Source organism: Ceratocystis lukuohia (genome assembly GCF_044167205.1).
Source record: "Ceratocystis lukuohia strain C4212 chromosome Unknown Supercontig6_pilon, whole genome shotgun sequence".
Taxonomy (NCBI): Eukaryota; Fungi; Ascomycota; class Sordariomycetes; order Microascales; family Ceratocystidaceae; genus Ceratocystis; species Ceratocystis lukuohia.
In genome coordinates this window covers 1,301,995-1,327,173 of record NW_027263525.1, presented here as the reverse complement: position 1 = coordinate 1,327,173, position 25,179 = coordinate 1,301,995, and the positions used below count along the sequence as shown (strand labels likewise).

Below are 25,179 nucleotides of genomic sequence, written 5' to 3'. Positions count from 1 at the left end.
AGTTCGCCCAAGCGTTAGGGTTCGTCTCAGACATCAAGGGTCTTCTTCCAAGGCTCATGTGCTTGATCTAGAACATGGTAGTGATGGATATATAACCCGGTTGAGATCCGCTCCTCGGACGAGACTTGCATAGATACAGAACAACTTCAATAATCACTTATACCTTCTTCCTCTTCTTCACAGGACATTCAGTATGTCCTCCTAATATACATTGTAATAGACTGCTTGTCCTTTGAGGGTGGGGATTGTAACACAAACCGGGCGTAGCTAAAGCTTGGTACGCCCGAATACACAAGAGTTATGACTTTGCGTGCTCTGTCCTGTAGCAAGTTCATTTCTAGCATGTATGTCTTGACAAATAATGGCGAAAGTGCGTTTCTAGGGCAATATCATGGCTACATGAGGGCTGGGTCATGCGTCTTACTCATCAGACAGTAGTGGGCTTGCGTTAGTGCTATGCAACGCAACATGGCACATTATCAGCCAACCGGTAAACACTGATGGATGCATACAGCTTAGCTTTGCGAGAGACTGAAGCTCTGTCTGAATACTAATGAATAGTAGCGACCTAGGCGATTTGCTATCTTTGCCTTTCCCCGCTTCACTCATCATTCTTCTCATCAATATGCACACCAGAGTTTTTAGCCCAGGTCTGGCGCTTTGAATGTGGAAATGAGGCCGTCTGCTAAATAACCTCTTGAAAACCCCAAAAGAGCTAGCTACCACAAGACAGCCGAGTCTGGACAGGTCACCCAGCCACATTAATGCCCATCCCGTTGGTGTTGATGAAGTGTCTAGATCCTGTGAGTGGGCTTGCCAAAGCTCAAAGTATCTAGCTTTTGTCTACCTCTATTTTTGACTATGTGGCCTTGAAAATAGCAGACTCGGTGATGGCCAGGTAAGATACCTAGAATGTACAAAGTCTCGGAGGGCTATATATAAAGTAGCAGGACGTGATTGACCAGACCTTCAGAGATTGGGTACCAACGTCAGAACAACTGTGGCAAGATGCCATGGGCTTTGAGGCTACTAAGACACCTCGTGACTGCTTTTTCTTGAAGTTCCCCATGTTCACCATGAATTTTGATTGATTGGAGTGCTGTGTAGGTGTTGAGGGGGACTCTTGGTAGGGCACTCGGCAAATGATCTTTAGTGCTGACTGCTAAGACATACCGCCTTGTGTGAGTTACTGCCTAAGGGTTGGCTCACATGAGACACAGGGTAGACGAAGCTACCTTCGTCTGAGCCGAGCCGATACTCGGACTTGCGATATCATACATGTGCAATGTCAATTGATCAGATAAATTATGAAACTCCTAGTCTGCACACACCTAGGAAAGGTCTAGGGGTACATGTCTGCAGAACGGGATCCAGACTCATTCTCAGCCACTCATTTTTCTTTTCCGCTTGGTTCCGACTGTCTCACCCTTCCCCCCTCTCTGCATTCTTTTTGCTTTGGCCTTCCCCCCTCTTCCTCTTTGTCTTTCTCTCCCCTCCAAGGTCTTGTCCAGCCTTTTATCATTCCATATGTGCCAAAGATGGAAAGGAAATGTAGTCTAAACAGGGCAAAGCTCCGACTTTTATTTGTACGTTTCAAGTCTTGGTGCGGAGGGAGACTTTTGCCTCCGACATATCACTTTCCAGTTGCACCATGGTGGAAACCGAATTACTACTAGTGCTCCAGACAGAAAGAAGCCTTACACCAGTCTCAAAGTCCAACCATTAAGATCAAGCTTAGGCCCCCATTAGGGCTTCGGTCCCCTTGCATGTTTTTCGTCCTACCGGCATATCATGCCACAGTTGTTGGCCATATACCGGCCTACTTGATTCTTGCCAATACTGATTTCTTATCACACCATGAGTCTCTAAGCGCACAGCCACGCCTTCTCGAAGCTCCGGGAATATTTCATCGCAGGGAAGATCAACCACTTGGATAACAACAGGAATATAGCTGTGCTCAACTCCGCCCAGATTCTGCTTTAGAAAGAAGTAGAAATGGGAACGCCAAGTGTACCCATGGCTCATATGACGAATTGCTTCCCCTGCCCCAACAAGAGAATGTGATTTTGTTGAAGAGAGTCGTCTCCAGTTGGATACCTGTGTAGAATTAGGCTCTAAAGATCCATAGTTCAAGGGGCTCTTGCTACATCACAACCTTTTTCCTCCTCCTGCCATTGGTTTTTCAGTGTATCTGAGTGTGCTTGTGAGTTGAAACTGACTTAAACAAAGTGTAAATTTGCTTTGCTCCTCCGTGTTCAATAGTCATCAAAAGGATCGTTGAAGCCAGTGGCTCTAGCTACGAGGTAGCAATGATAAGGGGAGCGAGTCACAATATGGTGCTTCACCTCCTGCAGCTCGCAGTCCTTTGATATAGAAGAAACGCTAAGCATCCAGCTTAATCTCCTCAAGGGGCTCCAGTCACCGCCGCCATGAAGAGGAGTAAGTATAAAGTCTTCTTCAACCAGCTTGGCCTACCCATATGTTCAGGCCACAGCCCCGACGAAGCCAAACCACCCCTCTTTGCTTCCTCATTTGTTCTATTCTAACCTTTACAAGCGCTCTTTTTCATGTTCTGCCTCGCTATGACGAGTGGAAATTTCCAATATGTATTCAAATGATACGCAACAAACGTGTGACGACAGCCATACAGATAGCTGTAGCCGTAGTGGTTCCCACACCACTAGAGAACAAACCTTGGGCTCGACCCCCCTAATGGTTAGTACCGACCCACTGACTCCTGTCCAATAGATTAGAAATATGTTAACGATTATATTGGACTTGTGAACCTGGCAGAAAACTTTACTTATGCTTGTCCCTACTACATTTCCAATCCCGAGAAGTACTCCAAGTGTGCCTCCCATGACATTGTTGGCCTTCATCGTCTCCGCCAGCACATAACCCGAACACACATGAACTGGTGTGACAGGTGTAAACAATCGTTTCACACGGCAAGGGACCTCGAGAAACACACGGAGAATGGAAGCTGCCATCCACAAGTCCAATACCCCGTAGGATATGTCAATAGGAATATTCTAGACGAGGGTCTAAAAGCTGGTGCTAGAGCAAACGAGCAAGAGAAGTACGGTCATCTATATCAAGTCCTGTTTCATTGCGACCTGCCTACCAATGCATACGTCAAGTTTTACGGCCCCCTTCACGGCGAAGCATATGGCCAGGCCATGCTGCATACTCTCCTCTACTGCATCGCAGATAAGATCACGAATACTCCCATGCCTCAGTTTCTCCCACCACGCGAAACCAAACAGCTTTTCATCTCTACGATCCAAGATACAGTAAATGGCTTGATGAGCCCCAACGAGACTCAGCGTCAGGACCTCAGCCGGTTGGCCATGATGATAATCCAAGACGGTCTCGGGCCGATGTCACCACCTAGCTTTTTTGTGCCAGAGCCCTTTGCACTTCCGGTGGAAACCGAACTTTCCCCCACTGGAACAACACTACCAGGTTCCTCGATCGCCAATCCTACGTGGGTACTACAGGGCGAGCAAAGTGGTATTCCCGCCTACCAACAAGCACAAAATGTCAGCTTTGGACAGCAAGGGCCTGCTGACGCCCAGTGGTCCACAGAGGCTGCCTATCTGGACCCCACCACATACGTGGATGTGCCTCCTGGTATCATTGAAAGTACAGCCCCAACCAGCCTAGACATCACCTTCGACGACTACGCCAACGTTAATGGCGTTGGGAACTATGGGGAATATCCCACTCACACTGAATACTACGGTCACGCAAGGTTTGAGGTCGATGCAAATATTGGCCTCCCTTTCGCATACACCTTCTGTTGCAATTGTACTGCCCGTGCGGCAGCAGGTAGTGCGGGGGTTTCACTTCCAACAGGGGCTTTATGCAGAGACTGTTGCATTAGAAATACGTACTGGCACGGAACCATGTAAATGTGCCATTATTTTCGGATGCGACTACCACTTTGGCTATGAGGTCAGACGTTGATGCGGATGGGTATCGGCAGTATTGGACTTGACACTGGCAAATTGACACACGAAGTAACAGTGTTGACACCCAGTAAAGTTGAGGTGGCAGGTTGCAGATCAATAGGGGAATGTTCTTATTTTTATCGCTTGCTAGATCGCTATATATATATATGTGAAAAATTCTTGTTGTGCTTCTACAAGTTGGGTTTGCTTTTCCATAATTAGGACTCTAGCCAGCTTACATTACACTGCGATGTCTTGAACTTGGCGGGGTAGACTGTTTTTAGCTTTGACCTGTGCTTCACCGGCACCTAGCCGACTATTGCAACAGGGTAGAGCTTCTTTGTTTGTCTTGGCTAATTACCAGTTACTAAATTCCCGCTACGGGTAGCCCGTTGGGATTTACCCTGTAGGTCTGAGACAGACGGAACTATGCTAGCCTGGCATCGAAATGAGCCTCTTGTTACACAAATGGCAGCAACTACACGTTCAGTTCCGTCTTACAGGAGGGCTTTCTTGTCCAATCTCTCAATATAACCATTTGCTTCACAAACGACATGGTGGCAGCAGGGTCTTAGCAGGATCTATCACCGGGAAGAGACTTACTAGAGTTGCCGCATTGCTGCAGATGTAGCACGTGAGCGGGCGTGGAGATCGTCAAGCGCTATGGCTTCAAGAGACAAGGGAAAAAGCAAACTCAATGAAATCTATTTGACAAGGGTAGCCTGAAGTGAGTTATCGTATTTCTACAGGGTGTAGGTTTTAGGGTTCAGGGTCACATGACAATCGGACCCTGACCCCGCTCTGAGATAGACTTACGAAGCGCCAGCTTCGGAAGTCTGTCACAGAGTTTGCTTCCTTCTTCATCAAGCTTTTAGAATCAGAGAATCGACGTACATTTTATGATAGCTATTCATACGAGACTCACGTATTTATACGCATCAACGTGAGTGATTATAGCGCTTGTTTACTGTGGTCAATAGTCGCAGGGTTACAACTGCCGTATTATAGACGCAGGCGTAACACCCACAAGGGGATATATGGGGGTTCAAAGGAAGGCATGAATGACACGGGTAAGGGTGCATAGACTATAAACGTTTTCAATCATGGGCTTATTTTTCCAGTGCCGACTGGGATAAACAAAACCTTTCTTGACAGCGATTAACCATGCTTTCTTTGGCAAGGTAGTCCTAGCGAAGTAAGTGTGACATGAAAACCCGGCCGGTTTGGTCATCATGTTGGTCATTTATGACATGGCGTCTTAGCGTGCCACACACCCAACAATGTAGACAGAATACGTGTGGCAACAGCTATAAAAATTTGATCCCATGCTAGGCTATATGCACGCATGCTGATATATGCCGAGGCCAAGTTTCTTAGTTGGATATAGCTCCAGAAGAGATTCTTAGCAAGTTCTTCCGCACTTCCAGCATCATCAGCCTTGATAGCTACTCGCCTTGCAGAACTACACTACGATTTCAGAAGATGCGCGCGCTATTTCTAAAAGATACCCTGCAAGAGTGTGCAAATAAAAGCCTTATATTTATAGTCTCAAGATATCTCAGGCATGAAGTACATTGTTGAACAAAACTGTTTACCCTAGATCCCAGATAAGATTTTCTTCGCCAGTCATGGGGCTCTAGCCGAAGTCCACGTTTCCCGTTTTAGTGCCCAAGATGGCTAGATAAATGAAGTAACTAAGAGCTATCAAGATTGGCTTAAGATCAGATATGCTATTACTATCAAGTAGCTATTTCCTTTAGCCAATGGGTGATCATCCGTCAGCGCAATGACAAGTCTTAGAGACGTGAAGAAGTCATAGACTAAGATTCTATGTAACACGTACTGGGCTGAGACATGGTTGACTCAAAGAAACTGAATTTGGCTTACCCGAATGTGCCTGAAACCCCAGTAAGACATGTTTATTAATAGTCCTATCCTATTGCTTTGCAATTCCAAGTTTTTCTTTTGTGCGACTCATATCAAGCCCTCTTCACAGGGCAGACAGTTGTTGATGTTTCATAGTTTGGTGTTAGTGATTTTGTGGGTCCGACGCCACATGAGACTTTGGTGGTGTAGAATTGCTGGTATTGATTGCTCACTCTCTTCTTTATCAACCCGTGAGTACTTCGACTATGAGGTATATATGCTTGTTTCTACATTCATGTGTCCCTTCCTGCACGTCTACTTGGTCATGTTCTGAGATTTGGCACTCGTTGCGAAGATATGGGTGTGTGAGGAAAGCAGATGTGTTGGTGGTTCTAATCTTGGAGGACATAGCTTCTGATGTGGAGACTCTGCATGACAGCGCCCTTGGGAGTCTAGAATCCATAAATCTTCTCTCTCTCTTGCATTCACATAAGCATAATAAGGACTGCTGGTAGGCAGAGTTGGGGGGGGGGGGGGGCTTATGAATCTGGGCTGGCTGGACACCGTGATTTTGAGATCTACTTGTGCCGAGGCTGGATACCAATCTTCCAGCCACACAGCTTCGGCTTAGACGTTGTATAGATGCTGGCAGATTCTCAGGCATTAACTTTTAGGTTATTTTGAAGAGCTTGAAGTGCAAGAGAGCTGGTGCTATAGAATCATCATCTTGAGGGATAAAGATGAATCTGAACAAATCAAGGTTGGGGCAGAGGAGAGAAAGGCGCTTGCATGCTATGCCCAGGAAATTAACTGCCAACGACTCACACTTAATGATCATGCCTAAACAGAGCTGGCTGTGCGCTATGTAGTAGTTGCTCATTGGCTTGCGTGTTCCAGAGGCACGGCGGCACCCAGCCGTCTGCCTAGTATTGGGATGAGAGAAGAAAGACTCGGATGGTAACAGACCATCTATCCTTTTTTGGGTATCGCGTCGTGTCGCATGGCATGTATGTCGTACTACAGAAGAGGCGTAAAGCTTGGATGAGACTAGCCGCAAAATAGCTGCTGTGCTCAGTCACACCCAACTCTCGCTAGCTGTCGTAGACACTTGCATACCACCCTGCGTTGTATCCCTATGGACGATTGTACTCACCATCCCACCTAGGGCACCGGTCGGCAAGTTCATCCCTATTTATATAAATGGTATCTGATCTGTTGGTAATCTGAGTCGGGCTTATCAGGGTTTCAGCTTATGGCCAAGTTTGGCCAGAGGTTAGGGTTAGTATGAGACATAAAGGCCTTTCCACGGCGGCCGTGTGTTCGGTCTGGACACTATAGTGAGGAACATATAAACTGGTTGAGCTCGACACCCCAACCAAGAACCAGAAAGATAAGCTTTACCGCACTCTTTTGGGTCTATACTGTGGCAACAAATGTGGCGAACCAGCGCCCAACCAAAGCTAATGTTGATGCGATCACTTTATGTGAGGCCCCCTTTGGAATTCGGCGGACTGTTGGATGAGTAGCGGTTTTCGACTCTTGGAGTCCTGGATTTCTTGTTCCTTTAAGCTGAGGATTCTACAAAAAGCTAGACGTTGAAATTTGCGCAATAACTAAAACGAGGTACTTCTTAGCCCCCTCATGGCTCACATAACTTTGGGTGCTCCAGCCCTTGGTAAGCTCATGTATGTATGTATGGCTTGACTAATGGTGACAAAGGTACGGGTATCAGCAATATCATTGGCTTAAGTTAGCGGCGTGATGAGTAAGCAAACCGGGCAAAAAACATATGGCGGCCCTGTCTAGACACAATAATCGCTAGCCGCCCAGGATACTTGCTTTGCTGTCTTACCCCTGGATCTTACTGCGTCACCCTTCCTACTCTATTATTTTTTTGGCCTTCGCCTTCCCCCCTTCTCGTTTTCCTCTTCCTCTTCTCCTGTTAGCCCTTTGGAAAGCACGAGCCGGTGTGAGTTAGCCCCTTAAACAGACATGAGAGGGACTTGCCCACGTGAATATAGACACAACCTGGCGGACAATGGGGCACTTTAGGGCCGGCTTCAATACGAGATAGCTTGTGTTTCACACATAGTGTAGTAGCGTAGATGAGCTGCAGGGTCTAATTAATTGCTTTTTTATCTATGGATACTGTTTAGTATGTCATATATGCTTTCAGTTTGGCTGCAAATGTTCTACCAGTGAGGTCTACGTTCCTGGGGGTTCGCTCTGGTACAACGATGAGTGCCGTCCATTCTTGCATTTTGAAACAGGGAAAGCCAGCACACTTGAAAATTTGATGTCAAAGCTCCAGCATACTTGGATAGCGATGGGTGGTCCGTAGTTCACAACTATGATGAAGGTGTTGGAGTAGTAATTGAAAAGGAAAACTACCTGGTGCGTTATCTCGTGTGGCTTTTATTTGTCTAGAGCACCAAGTGTGTAAGGAACAACACCCTGCCCAGAAGTTTCATATCTATGGTGGCTTGAATTGCACACCGGTTTTCATTGTTTTTGCACATTGAGAAACTCAAAGTTTAAGATTCTTGGAAGTGAGAAAATTGCGTTGACTATCTTGAGGGATGAAAACATATATATATATCCAGCTATGCTGATCGTTGTCAGCCTCTTGCTTGAACCACGATAAGCGCCTTTTTTTCATATGCCCGGCCTTTCCATGTCGATCTAACATGCAACAATTCGATGATACAGGTAGCTATGGCGGGAATGATTGCCACATCCCGGGAGAAGGGATCTTGCGCCCGGCCCTCCCTAATGGTGAGTACACCAGCTCACTACGTCTAGTGGAATAGGATGATGTTAATGCTTTATGAATTTCGATCAACTTGGCAGACGACAAACCCATTTATCTTTGTCCCTTTTTCATTTTCAATCCGATCAAGTACGCAAAGTGTTTCTTCCATGAAATTAGAGACTTTTATCGTCTCCGCCAGCACTTCATCCGCACCCACATGAATTGGTGTTCGAGTTGTAAAGAACCATTCCACACACATACGGACTGTAAGAAACACGAGAAAAACAGAGACTGCCAGCCGCAAGCAGAATTCCCGGTCGAGCATCTCACTACAGAGATTTTGAACGATAGTCTGAAAGCTATTGCTAAAGTTGACGACGAAGATAAGCCTCGCCGTTTATACCAAATCCTCTTCAAGTGTGAGCCCCCTACCAATGTCTACTTCAAGTTTTATGGCCCTCCTTACGGCGAAGCCTATGGCCAGGCGGTGCTGCATACCTTTCTCCAGTGCATCGTTGATAAGATCAGGAAGACTCCCGTGGATCTGTTCCTCCCACAATACGAAACTAAACAGTACCTTATTTCCTTGATCAAAGATGCAGCCAAAGGCCTTGTCGACCCCGCAAATCGCCAGGAGCTCAGCCGGTTGGCCATGGAGAAAGCCCAGGAAGGCCTGGGGCCAATGTCGCTACCCAGCTTTCCTTTACAAGAGCCCTTTGCGCTTACAGGAGAAGGAAATCATTCCTCAACTGGAGTTGTACCACCAGAATCCCTGAATATCGATCCTATGTCGGCACTACAGGACGACCAAAGTACTATTCCCCCATGCCAACAGCCCTACGACTTTGGCTATGGACAGCAAGGGTCTGGTGACATCCATTGGTCTATGGGGACTCTGAACCCAGCCCCATACACCAATGTGACCCCTGGTGTCATTGGAAATACGGCCCCGTCCACCGTAGACATCGCCTTGGGCAACTATGCCAACGTTAATGGCGTTGGGGATCTTGGAGAATATCCCACTAGCACTGGATACGACAGTCATTTTAGCTTTGGGGTCTATGAAAGTATACGCCTATTTCCTTTTTGTGGCATGTGCAACAATGGTATAAACCCCGACCAGCCAGAAGGTTATGTTCCATATGGAACACAGGCTCTATGCAGAGACTGTCACATCGCAAGTGTAAATGGAAACGGAGGTGTATAGGTGTGCCACTATTTTCAGATACGATTGCGAGTTTGGCTTTGAGTATGAAGTTTTATATGGATGGTTATTGGCAGTATGGGAGCTGACGCTTGCGAATTGACACACAAAGCAACAGTGTTTACAGTGAGGTGAGTCAAGCTGAGGTTGGGGGTTACAGATTAATGGAGAAATGCTGCTATCTTTTTTATCACTTGCTAGGTCGCTATATATACACAAAAATCTCACGCTGTGCTTCTATTGTGCTAGTATTGCATTTCCATAGTTGGTGAGCTAAGCAGCTTACGTTGCACTGCGATGTCTTGGACTTCAAAGGTGGGCTGCTTTTAAACTTTGGCCCGTGTTTCACCAACACCTAGGTAGCTGTTGTTTAACAGGGTAGAACTTCTTTGTTTGTCTTGATCAATTGCCAATAATTTAATGCTCACCATGGACAACCCTGTGGATCCGAGATAGTATGATGCTGAATTTGTCTATCAGTATAGTATCACAATGAACGTCGTGTTACGCAAATGGCAGCAACTACATGTCGAGTTCCGTCTTTCCGGCAAGGCTTTCTTGGCAAATCTAAAAATACAACCATTTGTTTTGCAAACAAGATTGGCTGTATGACAGAAGAGTCTGAGCAGAATGTCTCACTGGGAGAAGACGGAATAGTGTTGCCAGATAACTAAAGATGTATCTCGTGAGCAGGCGTGGAGACTGTCCGGTATTCCACTGAACAGGAGGTGATTCTCCACTGCAAGTAGTACTACATAGTGCACCGAGTTTCTAGTTTATCAAGAAGTCAAGTTCTATCAATGGGAATAACTATGCTCGGGTACTTGATACTATCGTTTATCCTGTGTTAATCTGACTGGAAGCAGATTGTCCACAACATAGAGCATTTTACAATTTTCAACCTTGATTGTAGTGATACAGGTGTCTAAGTCTCTAAAAGGTGTCCTAACAATGCCTTTGTTCTTAGATTTTAACTATAACTAGTTAGTGAAAGTTTAACAGGCAATATAAGTAATCAAGGATACCCTGGACTTGCAAGGGAACTGTCATGCATATAACGCCAACAAAACCTCCACGATACAAGCTATGTCCTGCAGGATTAGAACCATCAATGTATGATGTGTTTTCTTCATATAGAGGAGAATATTGTAGTCTATTTCTTTAAATCTGTGTCTAGAACCTACAATAGTGCACTCACACCGTAAAACCCCAGTAGCTGTCTGTCGTTGAATGAAACATGACATGTGCTGTAAGAAAGGGATACTTGGATGACAAAGTAGTAAGATCGAAACATTAAGAAACATGTTTTACACGTTTTCACACGAGCTCTGCTAATCTAAACTCAGATACTTTGTCCGGTTTGCCGACTCATTTATCTAGTCAACTATGTCTCAAAGTATCGTGCCTTGTTGTATGTGTTACATTGCATCCTAGTGTGCAACTTGCCCTCACCTCTCTAGGACTTGTCATTATACTTCTACCATTCTCTATTTCAAGTCAATGGATGACCACATGTGAGATAAAGCAGCTAGCTGCTTGGAAATAAACCATATCTAATGTTACAGAAATCTTGGTTTCTCACAGTTACTTGTTGTATTCAGTCGTCTTGAGCACCAAAAACGAGCAATGAGGGCTTCATCGAGACTACAACGACAAGATGGCGCTTTCGCATACTGTGCAGATTATTTCTAGTCCACCGCTGTGGCGTAGTAGTGGCTAGAGAAGCAGTGGTAGGTTCATAGATACATGGCATTCAGATATAACTCCCTGTCTAGGATTTCCTGGAGGAGGCCTGTGGCCCGAGAAGTAGTCTTATATTTGACCCAAGGAGTGCACATTTATTCCACAATAAGCTCCATTCTTGAGATATCTCGACAATAAAAGGCGTTTTTTTTTCAAATTTGAGGGGGGGGGGGGTTTCGTCAGCTCGCTGGATACATCTTCTGGAACTGTAGCATAGTTCTATCGGATTAATACATTTCAAGGCTAATGATTCCCAGAATGCAGAAGAACTTGCTAAGAATGCTTTTTGGAGCTGTATTCAACTGATAAAATTGAACATGGGATCAAAGTCTTTTAGACGCTGCCACACCTATTCTGTCTGCATCATTGCGCACATAGCATGCCAGGCGTCATGTTTGATGAACGTGATAACCCGGCTCGGGTTTCATGCCGCGTTTACTTCGCTAGCCAGGATCCCATCCCCTTGCCAAGTAAGCACGGTTGATCCATGATGTCAACGGGGGTCCATTTTAGTCGAGGCTGAAATCAAACGCCCATAACGGAAACGTTTATAACCTCTCAATCCTTGCCATTTACGTCGTTGAACCATGGAATCCTTGGCCGCTGACGTCTCCGTATTTATGATCTGTCAGACTCCTGTTCACCAATCCTGTGGGACCTGGCCAACAATCTCGCAAGGGCCAGCGTGTGATCCCATGTGGCTAATAATGAAGATCCCGTATATGTTTGTTCCTTGCAGGAATGCCAGGCAACACTAGGTCTTCTCCCTGTGATACATTCTGCTGAAGATTCTGTGCCACATAGCCCATGTCCTGTGTGAAACGAATGGTTATATTTTTAGATTGGTCATGAAAGCCTCGCTGGAAAGAGGGAGTTCGATATGTAGCTGCTTTCATTCTTGTAACAAGAGCTCGTTGTGATACTATATTGATAGACATTCTGTCGCATGGAGGCAGCAACGGACAGGCTACTGTCGAGATGTGACCACTAGTTCTTGGTCATCCAAGTCCCAGCCCTGAGTCACGTGACATACACACACGATATTCTATGATAGCACTGGCTTCTAGTTAGCGGAAAGTAAAAGTTAATAGATAATCTATTTTGGACAAAAAGATCATCAGCGTAGTTAATAATACATTCAGCATCATGCTCTCTCGGTGTTGTGGTTTAGAAACGAGTATGTGTTAGGGCTGCGCCTGTATGTGTTACGGCGATGCCTATTGGTCCGTGCGAGACCCCACCACACAGGGTTTACATATAAAGAGCCCCTCTCCCGCCAGTACAGTCTAGCTAGTTATTCCCTTTCCTCCTTAATGCAAGTTCTTTGAATCTCCCAACCGGCTACAATGAAGATCCTGTATCCAACCCGTGACAGTATGGAAGGCGGTGGAGCCGGCCGGGCAGGAACATAGTGGAGCAAAGTAGATGTATTTTACCCCGCACACCATCACAACCTTCTAGTTAGACTCCTTTTACATCCATCCCATCGATTAATAAAGATTCTATACGTTCTACAGCATTGTGCCTTGTGTCCGTAACACTCGGATCCACATAGCAAACATACAAGTATTAGCAACTGATTAAGACAAACCAGCCAGCTCTACCCTTCTGGACCATAGCTCAACAGGTGCTGATGAAACGAAGTTCAAAGTTAAAAGCAGTCCACCCCGCCAAGTTCAAGACATTGCATTGTACCGTAAGATGATTGGCTTCACATTGTTGGATGAACTACATGAAGGATAAGTTTTGTGGGGAATCTGCCTGCGGTCGGATTAACCCTGGGTAAACCCGAGCGTGAATACTCCAGCTTAGTTGTGCATGATGGAAAAACAAGTTGGTTGAAAAAAGTGAATTGACGTTAGTTAGCATTAATTAAAATTTAATTGGGAGATATCGATGTTCATATGGATCTGTTCCACAAACAAAGCCCATAGTTGGCGCTGCACACGCCCAGTGTTGCTGGTATTTGTTTGGTGATTTCTCTAAGAACATGCTGTGACCCAGGTTCACAACATGTCGCTAAATTCGTGATCGATTGGTGAATCATGACATGCATGTGCTGTGGAGGAGAACGGCTGCAGGAAAAAACGCAGATGTATCACAGATATATTTTTCTGTTTCTTTGCATACTAAACTGACGGAAGTGTTATCGGCATGGGGTAATCATCTTTCCAATGGGGAAAATAACCTGCATGGCCACAACACTTGGTGATCATGATAAGCACAAGACCGTAACTTCGTGGCGCCTCTCCCACAACGGTCACTGACGTCCTTTGTAGCCTATGCCTAGCACAAGAGTTAATGCCCTGCAAGGTCATACATGGCGAAAAGAAGGTGCAAGGGTGGAAAAGGGGCAAAACTGGGAGGCGACAAGAGTGACTAGTAGTTGATTAGGACACCGAAGTATATGATCATTTCGACAAAAGGCCTCTGCATTACCTACCTCGTCTTGAAGGGGATGCACATGGAGAAAACTAGAATTGGAGGGGAACAACGTTGAAGTATTGGACCGGGGTCGGTTCACACAAAGTGTCTGTGTGACTCTGTTGCTAAAGCTCCGCTTATCGGCATGATGCGCTGTAAATCAGATAGCGCGGTTTGTGAGTAGTCAGATAGCGCTAGATCTCAAGGGCTCCGAGAGGAAGACAGGGGAGAAGGGCAGGGCTTCTCGCAAGGATGCCCGTGACGCCTACATGCGTGCTCCCATTTCTTTTATGAGCCCCCTCCCTAGTCTTGGGGCCCAACTGGGCCACGGGTACCTGTACCTGTGGTTTTAAAATCACAAGGGACCCGTGGGACCTGCGTAAACTTCCGCTTTCGGCACAGCTCACACATCACAACAATCAAGTACAGTACTTTGATCAATTAGACATCTAAGTTGCAAAAACACTTGGATTATTAAATAGCAATAGATTCTATTGCGAGTTGGCGATGATGCAAGAGTTTATCTACTGCTGTTCTTCGATGTCCTTGTCGAGAGACCGTTTTGCTATTATTGAGAACAGGCAGTGGGTGCCTCGAGTAGTAATCTTCCATTGCCAGTTCTTCAAAGCATCAGGAGGCTTACATGCCCTACCACAAGTAGATGGCCAGATTTTCTTCCTAGTAGATCTCCCCATGACAAAGGAATGACAACGATATAGTGTATAAGAGATTTATTGATTGTAAAAGTGACTCTCGAGACACCTATTCACTTGCAGGTGCGAGATAATCGTCAGGTAACAAAGCTACGACTTCAATCCAGCTCGATCTATTCTCGTGTTACCTAGTTTTCCATGGTTGAAGATCACAAGTTGCGTCAATGCTTGTGTTTGAGAATCTGATTGAGTACGGGAATCAATTTTAATGGTGCTGTGTGGCATAGTAGTAGGGTAGTCCTTCAGTTCCGTCTGACACAATGTAATATCGCGGCCTGAAGGAGCAAAGAGATCTGACATGGAAGGGCTTGATAGAGTCGTTGGCCCAGAGCTGCCCTGGACCTTCTCCATGGCCAAGCGATGAAGCTCCCGTCGCTGTGCATCGGTGGGATTCATAGAGCCACGCGATGAGGCCCTTAGCAAAGCAAGTAAAAGTTTACTAGTACTTTTACCAGACGATAGCTGAGGTTCGCCGAGTTTTCCGATAACGTGGGTCCTATGCCGGAGTGCAGCCTCGAGCTTCAGCTGTCCATAAGCTTCGCTAAAGGTAGGGCCGTAGAATTTGGAGCCGCCATTGACAGGTGGCCCGCATTTGAAGAGAGTCTTATACATATGGTGATATTCCTCTTTGCAGCAGCGACACCAGTTCGTGTGAGTCCGATAAAAATGCTGCATTAAATGAGGAATCCCCTCGATTTTGAAGACCTGGCATTTTATGTACTTGGATGGGTCAAAGCAATTGTATGGACAAGCATAAAAAAGCCGGTGCTGACTATTAAAAGACGAAGATGGCCCGGGCCTGACAATTTTGCGTAGATATCGCCGTAGCTGCTATGGAGAAAGCTGCTGAAAAGGGGAGTATATTCGTAGGTTAGGTGTGTGTGGAGGGGCCGGGGGGGGGGGGGGGGGGCTGCAGGTAAGTGACGCTCGGATATGATATTCGTAATGAAGATAAGTAAAGTGAGGCTAGCGTTATGATATGGATTGTCTACTCTTCTTATAGAGCCAGAGCTACCGCCCAGCCTGAAAAAGACATTTGTAGCGCTGTCCTGACCAAGGAAGGCCTAGGTTTCTTGTCCCTTGAGGGTAAGGATTGTAACACAAATCAGGCGTTGAACTCTATGCAGTGGCGAAATCAAGGTACGCCCGGGTCCACATACGTTCGCAAACTTTGTGCGCTCCAGCCTGTACCAATTTTTTTTTCAAGCATTCATGTCTTAGCACATGGTGACGAAAGTACGCGTCTTCGGCAATACCGTGGCTGCATGAAAGCCGAATCGTGTATCAAGCTCATTGGACAGTATTGGGCTCGCGTTAGCGCACATGATGCATATAAACCATTGCAAGCCAATCGGTAAACACAAATAGATGTGAACGACTTGGCATTGCAAGAGACTGAAGCCCTGTTTAGATACTAATAGACAGTAGGCGCCCAAATGATTTCTTGTCTCTGTCTTTCCCCGTTCCATCCGTAATTCTCGTCATAAATCAGCACACTAGAGATTCTAGCCAAGGCCAATCGCTTTGCATCTGAACACGAGAGTACCTACTAAATGACACTTTGGAAAACTCTAAAAGAGCTGTCACAAGAGAGCTGGGTCTGGAGAGGCCACCCAGCCACATCAGTGACCACTCTGTTCGCATTTATAAAGTCCCCAAGTCCTGTCGCTGGGCTTAGTCAGGTTCCATGTATCTAGCTTTTGTTTCCTTCTTTATTTGACTCGGTAGCCTTGAAACTAGCAAGGTTAGGGATGGTGAGGAAAAGCATCTAGCCCATGACCAGTGCTCCGTGTTAGCCCCAGAATTCGATTGGTTGGGACGATGTGTGTTGAAGGAGTTCTCTTAGTAAGACCGTCGGCAAATGGCGCCCGGTGCTGAGTTATGAGCTAGATATACAGCCTGGTGTAAAGCTCTGCCTAGGAGATGAGACGCAGAGCTGACGAACCTACCTTCGCACGAGCCCAGCCGATGCTCAGACTTGTGATGTCGCAATTTTGGAAAGTAACTTGATCAGAAACACCGGGAAAGGCCCAGGGGCGCATGTCTGCAGAACACACACTCCTATCAATCCACTCATGTATTTCCTCGGCTTAGTTCCTACTGTCTCGCCCTCACCACCTCTATTCTTTTTGGCCTTGGCCTTGGCCTTCCCCCTTTCCCCTTTCCCCTTTTGTCTTTGGGTTCTTGGGAAATGAACTTGTCAGAAAGAGAAGGCGTGCAGTTTGTTGCAGCATTTTTGGATCAGGGAAAGTTGGTGCACTTGGGACTTTCATGCTCAAACTCCTGCATACAAATAACAACGGGGAGATAGCCAGGCTTAACTGTGTCCAACTTTGCTTCCAGGAAGAGGTAGAGATAGGTTCTCACGGCTCGCTTGACGAAATACTACCTTTCCCCTAAAAGAAGGGCAGTGGTTTTGTTGAATTGGACCTTCGACTAGATGCATGCATAGAATTAAGGCTCTTGAGAGTCGCTGTTTGGGAGGCTTAGGTCATGTCACATCCTTTTTTCTCCTGCCTTTAGTTCCCTGTCTGAGATTAACCTTAGCTAAAACAGACCGCCACTCAGTTATTGGAAAGCTCTACTAAAAGGTAATAGACAGGCTGGGAAAAGATCGTCAATGTAGGTGGCCCCGGTCCTATCATTCTCGCTGGTTCCTGTAGGTCATCCGTGATTTTGGAGCGGATGATCTGTGATCCTGGCATAGTAATATAAGGCGAGCCAAGGGGCAGCGTTTTAGCTTCTGCAACCTTCGCTCCGCAAGATTGCCTTTTGCGTAGAAAGCAGCACAATGTTGAAGGCTTGGTTTCCTGGGAAGATTGCTTTCTCGCAGATTGCAAGTCGAATGTAATAACTCAATCGTCGTAAAAACGAAGAAGCGGTCGACCATCTCCTTTGGCTAGCCAGCCGTTTGTATATTATGCCGAACTCCTGGCCACCAAAATAAACTTACTCTCTTTGGTCTGTCATTTGTCTTATTCTCACCTCTATAAGCACCCTTTCTTCATCTCCCACCCTTCCATGACTAGTGAATTGCCCCTAAAATGCAGCATCCGAATGATACGCTTCTAGCGTGCGACTATGATGATACAGGTGACTGTAGTGGTAGTGATTGCCACACCTCTGGAGAACGAATCTTGGGGTCAGCCCTCCCTAACGGTCAGTACCAGTCCATTGGATTTTGTCGAAAAGACTAGAAAGATGTTGACAATTGACATAAGCTTCGATCAATCTGGCAGATGATAATTGTGTTTATATTTGCCCCTACTGCATTTTTGATTTGGCCAAGTACAAGAAGTGTTTCCCCCACAAAATTAAAGGCATTAATCGTATGTGCCAGCACTTGACCCGGACACACACGAACTGGTGTGATCGCTGCAAGACACCATTTCACACACCCAAGGAACTTGAGAAACACTTGGGGAATGAAGTCTGCCAGCTGCAACCGGAATGCCCGCCTGGATATCTCGACAAAGAAATGCTCGACAAGTTTCTAAAAGATGCTGCTGGACTCAGCGACGAAGACAAGTACCGCCTTCTATTCCAGACCCTCTTCAAACGCCAGCTTTCTGCCGATACCTACATTAAGTTTCACGGCCCCCCGCACGGCGAAGCATATGGCCAGGCCATTCTAGATACTTTCCTCCAGTCCATCGCCGATAAGATTGAGAAAAATCCTATGCATCAGTCCCTCTCAGCATATGAAGTAAAACAGTTCTTTCTTTCTACTATCCGAGATGTAGCAGATGGCCTCATGAGCCCCACTGAGATTCAGCGTCAGGAGCTCAGCCGGTTGGCCATGGAGAAAGCCCAGAAAGGCCTCGGGCCAATGTCGCTACCCAGTTTTCTTTTACAAGAGCCCTTTGCGCTTCCAGTAGAAGGAGAACTTTCATCAACGGGAGTAGCGCTACCAGATTCCTCGACTATAAATCCTATGTTGGTTCTAGAGGGTGGCCAAGGTCCTATCCCTGCATACTACCAAGCCCAAAATCTTTATTATGGACAGCAAGGGCCTGCTGACCCTCAGTGGTCTACAGAGGCTCCCTGTCTAGACCCCATCACATATATGGCTGTGCCCCCGAATTTCATTGAAAATACCGCCCCATCCAGCCTAGACATCGCCTTCGACAACTACGTCAACGTTAATAGCGCTACAAACGGTGGAGTATATCCCACTAGCACTGGATACTACAGCTATGCAAGCTTTGAAGTCGGTGAAAATAGAGGCCCGCCTCTTATATGCGCCTGCTGTTGTGGCTATATAAGCCCTGTTTCAGCTGAAGATGCTGCGCTATCTGCTGCTGGGGGGGGTCTATGCAGCGTCTCCTGCATCAATATCATGCACCTCATCGAAAACACATAAATACCCCCCTATTTCCAGATGCGATTGCCACTTCAACTTTGAGTTTAGATGTTTACATCAGCAGTATGGGACTGGACGCTGGCAAATTCACACATAAAGCAACAGTGCTGACAGTCAGTAAAGTTCAGGCAGTGGGTTGCAGGTCAATTTCAGAAATATTGATATTTGTTATTTTTTTTCATTGTTTACTAGATTAGATCACTATATACATACACAAAATATACATTGCGCTTCTACGAGTCGGTATTGCATTTCCATAATTAGGATGCGAACTAATCAGTTTATGTTACACCGCGATATATTGTTAGCGGGGCAGACTTAACAGTAGATATTACGAGGACATACTGAACGTCCTGTAAAGAAAGGAAGAAGGGATAAGTGATTATTAAAGTTGTTCGGTCTCTATCTAAGTTTGGTCTGAAGAGCGGATCTCAGCCGGCCGGTTTCTATATCCATCAGTACCATGTTCTAGATCAGCCACATGGGCCTTGGAAGACCCTTGATGTCTGATACTAACCCTAAACCTTGGGCGAACTGGATCAGGGTCAGCAATCCTGGTAACCCTAACTTAGGTTACTGACATAACTGCCTTTAGTTTTGACTGTGGTTCACCAGCACCTAGCTGGCTGTTGCTCAACAGACTAGAGCCTCTTTGCTTGTGTTGATCAATTATCAGTTATTAAATATTCGTCATGGGCGGCCTTTGGGAAGTACCCTGTGGGTCTGATGCGGAATTATGCTGGCCTAGCATCACAATGAGCCTTTTGTTACACAAATGGCAGCAACTACAAGTCGAGTTCCGTCCTTCCGGCAAGGCTTTACTAGTAAATAAAATGATAAAACCCCGTTTCACAAACGACATGGTGGCAGAAGAGTCTCAGAAGGATGCATTGCCAGGAAAAAGACTCACTAGAGTTGCCGGAGAGCTACAGATGTATCACGTGAGCAAGTGTGGACATCGTCAAACACTGTGATTTAAACAGGCGAGGAGAAAAGCAAACTAATGGAGTTTATATGAGAAGGGTCGACGGAGGTTAGTTATCGTACTTCTACATGGGATATATGGGAGCTATACATTACTAGGAGCATAGGAGCACACGCTCTTGTGAGGGTTTTTGCCTAGGTTCCGTGGCTGTTTATGATCGCCCACATGGTTATTCAACTGTTTCCCTAGTAGACAGAAATCTGACTAGTCATATCCATAAGATTCCATGGTTCAAAGAAAGCCATGAACGACAAGGGCAAGGGTGCATGGACTGTACACGTTTTGATGATGCATGTTTTATTTCAGCGCCAACTGGGATGGTCAAATCGCTCTACTACCCATTGACAGCAGATCAACCGTGCGTTCTTAGCAAGGTAATCCTAGCTAACGAATTAAGCGTGACATGAAAACCTAGTTTGGTTGTCATGTTTATCAAATATGACGTCTAGCGTGCGTGCCACACACCCAATAGGTGTGGCAACTTCTGTAAAAATTTAATCCCATGCTAGGCTATATGTATCCATGCCAATATGTATGCCGAGGCCAAGTTTCTTAGCTGCATATAGCTCCAGAATAGATTCTGAGGTGTGGTGTTTTTGCACAGGAGTAGTTGATATTGAATTGCATCTACGGCATTACTACGGGCGATAACGAGCCATTTTTGAAAGCTGTTGTTGCTAGGACGTATGATAGGACACCTTTGTCCCCTCATATAATGCCTTGGTAGAATCGTGAGAGGAGGTACGCAGGAATATGGCGCCATAGAAGATGATGCCAAGTGAAGATATGTTAGATCCGACTGCGACCTTCACATGGCAAAGATGGCACGACCAAGCTTGCCTGCCCAATCCCATCGAGCAGACAGAGAACGTCGCTCGACCGGCTTTTGTCCAGCCTTGACTTGAAACAACTAGGACGCACGAATGTGAGAGGAAACCCCTATAAGGGGGTACATTAAGCAGGCCCCCTAACCTCAGACACAATACATATGCCTGAATTTCGTTGACGAGACTAATACGCTGCGGCAACTAATGGGGAGCAGGTGGGGTATATTGCTTTTTGCCTTACAAGACTGATGGGAGCTTATTTGATTTCAGGTGCATCACTGGCTACAGCTGTACTGAGAGTCTGGTAGACTTGTAGTGGCTGTCAGATTAGGAAACAAAATCTAGCTAGACATCTACCACTTACCCATAATTGCTACTCAACTTCCATACTGCAACCCCCCCCCCCTTCTAGAAACCACTACTTGAGCTGCCTGCAGTCTCTACCTTGACATTCGCTGCACCAAGTCTGGCAACATGAATGTTGTGTAGCGTGAAAACACTCGTCGTTCCATGCCGGCCGAAGTTCCTTTTTCTACGGATCCTTTCTTGGGCATGATGTGGAGGACTTCTTATTCAAGCTTCGAATAAATCATCCAATTCGCTGAGCAGCTCATCTAAGTTGGGGATTTCCGACTCAGGGAAGGACTGCAAACCGTCTCGAGATTGAAGCAGTAATTCGCCGTCATACATATCCAAGGCAGTGGACGGTGGAATCTCAACCTCGTCGGAGACGCTCATATTTTCCTGCTGCGGCTGTAGATTGCTGTCATCCAAGTCCATCAAATAGTAGTCTAGGCCAGCGGTAACGGGAGCGTCATAGTACAAGGTGTGGTGCTGATTTTCGGGGACATTAGGCTCGGTCTGGTGGGTGTAACCAAACGCATCTCTGCTGACCCGCAAAATGGTCTCTAGATATTTTATAATTAAATTCAGCTGCTCCGGGTTATCGTCAAGGACCTTGCGAACTCGACTCGAACAGACAGCTCCTATGTTTCGGAAATCTTGCGGTAAGGTTCCGTGGGTAGTAGCACCCTCCAAACTAGTGCCCAAGATACAAAACAACTGTCGAAGCATTCCTTGTAACGATACGTTCAGACCTTTTTCAGATGAGTGCGTATTCACTAGCTTTATGGTATGCTTGATAAACAGGTGCACTGACTGAAAGTCTAGTGGTGTCAAGGCCACGAGCAGCTCGTAGATGAATTTGGGCGACAGCCCGATAAAGAATGTGCGGTTAAGGCTAATGAGGGAAGCCCAGAGGAGAAGGAAGATGATAGCAGATACAGCATAGTAAACAGGGAGCAGGATTGGGGGGAAAGGGAATCGCATACGACTTTTAGAGACCCCGTCAAAAAGACGTTTATATAGATGAGCGGCCTCCTCGTCCTCGCCCTGTCCCTCTCGGTGCTCCAGTAGGTCTTTTTTGAGGGCATTCTCCCTGGAAGCTTTGGTATAATGCTTTTCCTGTGGAGTACAAGGGGGCTCGTTATGGGTATGCTTCTCTTGGAGGATAGCAGAGCTAAATGGCTTGTTGCAACGAGGACAAAAAAACCAATGATACCTAGCCAAATGTTGTTCAAGATCCCCTTGGCGGAACATAGTAAGGCCTAGGCAATGCACATTCTCGCGAGGGTTATGATCGAAAAAGGGACAAAGATGCCACGTTTTGGACGATTGCGCTTGAGCAAATTCTTGATTACTCGAGTCTGCTTGCATTACATGTGAGTATTTTCCCTAGACACCCCACAGAATCTAGGTGCAGTAAGAAGATAGGGAGGGGAGACCTTCTTACCGTTGGAGTCAGGCTTCTCGTATGTGTGTCTCATAGACGACGACACACCGAACATGAAGTCATCTTCATTGCGTCTCGCAGCCATTGTTATGTTATTGACCTAGGTTAGATAGAAAAGGAAGAAAGGAATCAGCATGGACGCATGAACTGTTGAGGCTGAGTGAAATGGAAATGCAGGAGAATGCAGGAGATGGTGAACATAATTTATATCCAGTCTTGTCCCTACACTGTCTTGATTTCCCTATCATCCAGAAATCGCATGTGCCAGGTACGTATACACTGTACCTGTTACTCTGCTAGGACACTAGATTTGTAAAGGGAACATAGTGTTCACGCTTCTCTTGGTGTACACAAAGTCACCTAGCCCCCGGCAAGGCACAACCATGGGACCATGTGAGGAACAAAGTGCAGGCTTGCTCAGTTAGATGAGCATCACTCCAAGCTCGGGATTCTTTTGTTGTCTTAGGAAACTATAGATAGCAAATGGAAAGATGAATGGGCCAAGGAGGAACTAGCCAAGAGCCGCATGTTTTCTCTTAGTTGCTCTTTCTACATGGCTAGTGCTGCGGTCTGCCTTTGCCCCCGACACTTTGCTTTCTAGACTGTTGTGTTCCACTGGAGCTGATATCTAGGAGTGAAAGTCTAGAAGACAGAATGTAGTCAGCTGTTAGATACTTACGCTCACGGCGTTGTAGTCAAGCTAAGCTTGTAGAAAGCAGTTGGTGCCTAGGCCGTTCTACGTTGATGCACCCTTAGCACCAGGTCAAGGAAAAGTAATTGGCAATCAACTAGCTCAAAACAAATCGCAGGATACGCTAAAAGGTACCTAAGTGCCACAAGCTATGGAAGTACGGAGTATGGATGCATATTAATCATCTTGTGCTAGGAAACCTTCGACCGCCAAGCTACAGACAAGCATGACCACGACAAGGCATCCGACACCATGTGCAACTTCACTCGTTGCTCAAGATTTTAAACATGGTGCTTGAGCGAGGTCATGGTTGTTAGGGTTTTGTTTGCATTTGGGTATTTTATGTAGTTGTAGCTCGGGTGTTGAAGGGAGAAAAGAGAGCAGCCTAGTGGATGAAGGCACTGTTTGGGCAGACAGCGCGGGGAGCATAAGACAATAAAAGCCACTATAGTGCCTTTTCGCTTTACCACTAACTTACACTGTTATACACACCTATTAGAGGGCGACAGCTACATGCGCCGCCCCATTTCTTCGATGCACCGTCGCCCCTAGTTTTGAGTAGCGCTTATTGTAGAATAGATCTTAATAATTGAATCAGTTGGTTTATTAAAGGGTTCAAGTCTATGCTACGTCCTGGAACTATTCCTTTTTGTTGAGAAAACGTCCACGAGTGCTCCGGAGAATGTTCGGGTAAATAGATAAGACTGGGTTCTTATCTGTGGGAAGGAGACGAAGATAAATGGAGAGAGGGGTGAACGAATTTTCACCTAACTTAATATATATACTTTAAGGACCAATTTTTACACTTTTGTATTGTGGTGTCAATCATGTCACGTGATCAGCCACAATAGGTTCGGATAAGTGGGGCACGTATGGGACGCCACTTAACATATATACCGCGCCACGCAACACTTATCCCACCCCTGTAGCACCAGCGACCCCCAACTAACAAAATAAATCCCCGACTTACACGCCTAAAAATGGCACATACAGCTTGTCAAATGCGGAGAAATATATTTGTACTATATGAGCAAACGTACCTACAATAGGCGGGTACTGAGGGAGTGTGGAGGTACAAATTTTCGTTTTTCTTTGCTACTTTTCCTTTGTATTCGTTCTGTGTTTTGGTCACTGTTTTGTTCTTTATTCCTTGAATGATGTTTGGTGTTTCGTTGTTTTCGCTCATTCCTTCCTTTTTCTTTTTCTTTTTCTTTTTCTTTTTCTTTTTTTTCCTTTTTTTCCTTTTTTTCCTTTTTTTTTGCCTATTGTACTTCAACCACGGTAGAGCGGAAACGAGCAACAAGGTAACTCGGGAGCAATTGCGCTTCGCTCGGCAAGACTCTATAGTGAACCTTGCAGAGGGTTAATTCTGTCCGGTAACCAGTCCGGAGTCGTTTGATCTCTGTGATTCCCGTATACGCGAGGGTATTGGGAAAAGTTCCACTCCCTAGTAAAATACGTCGTTCAGGGTTTTATGCTAGGGTTTACCCAGCATTAATCCAACTAAACAGGAGCATCCATGCCTATAATTGTCGTCTAGCCTGGTCACACTAAAGACGCATGGCATGGGCTTGTACCAATTGTAGCTTCTATCTTTTTGATTGAGCTTGAGTCTGTACTCTCGACTTTTCTAGCCTCTCGCTCTCCTTAGTATCCGATCCTCACAGGCCTACTCTTCCAGCCAAGACTAGGTTGATCAATCGTGCTAATGCAGGCCAGAATTCATTCCATCCGAGAGACCCGACGCAGAGCTAAGAACCCCATTGAAAACCCGTTGCCAAGAAGGCTCTTGTTCATGCATTAGGTCGGGTTCAGCACAGAAAAGTGGCTTGTTACGCAGTTGCTGCCACTTGTGCTGCGAGGTCG

At 46.0% G+C, this 25,179-nt stretch overlaps 5 protein-coding genes across 5 annotated transcripts; 3 read left to right on the top strand and 2 right to left on the bottom strand.

Moving 5' to 3' along the window:
* Positions 1-2,429: 2,429 nt before the first annotated feature.
* Positions 2,430-4,045, top strand: HOO65_060311 (Sal-like protein 3; the record flags this gene model as incomplete). Its single annotated transcript, XM_071003847.1, has 3 exons — positions 2,430-2,439; positions 2,794-3,754; positions 4,030-4,045. The coding sequence occupies 3 exons, from the start codon at positions 2,430-2,432 to the stop codon at positions 4,043-4,045; spliced, it is 987 nt and encodes a 328-aa protein (XP_070857661.1).
* Positions 4,046-8,788: 4,743 nt separating this feature from the next.
* On the top strand, positions 8,789-9,778 carry HOO65_060310 (uncharacterized protein; the record flags this gene model as incomplete). Its single annotated transcript, XM_071001101.1, has 1 exon — positions 8,789-9,778. The coding sequence occupies one exon, from the start codon at positions 8,789-8,791 to the stop codon at positions 9,776-9,778; it is 990 nt and encodes a 329-aa protein (XP_070857660.1).
* Positions 9,779-14,745: 4,967 nt separating this feature from the next.
* HOO65_060309 (uncharacterized protein) lies at positions 14,746-15,267 on the bottom strand (the record flags this gene model as incomplete). The annotated part of the gene is made up of 1 exon (XM_071001100.1): positions 14,746-15,267. One exon carries the CDS (start codon positions 15,265-15,267, stop codon positions 14,746-14,748), a length of 522 nt encoding a protein of 173 aa, XP_070857659.1.
* A 2,866-nt stretch (positions 15,268-18,133) lies between these two features.
* On the top strand, positions 18,134-19,018 carry HOO65_060308 (uncharacterized protein; the record flags this gene model as incomplete). The annotated part of the gene is made up of 1 exon (XM_071001099.1): positions 18,134-19,018. The coding sequence occupies one exon, from the start codon at positions 18,134-18,136 to the stop codon at positions 19,016-19,018; it is 885 nt and encodes a 294-aa protein (XP_070857658.1).
* Positions 19,019-21,403: 2,385 nt separating this feature from the next.
* On the bottom strand, positions 21,404-22,707 carry HOO65_060307 (uncharacterized protein; the record flags this gene model as incomplete). Its single annotated transcript, XM_071003917.1, has 2 exons — positions 21,404-22,332; positions 22,623-22,707. 2 exons carry the CDS (start codon positions 22,705-22,707, stop codon positions 21,404-21,406), a joined length of 1,014 nt encoding a protein of 337 aa, XP_070857657.1.
* Between the last annotated feature and the right edge of the window lie 2,472 nt (positions 22,708-25,179).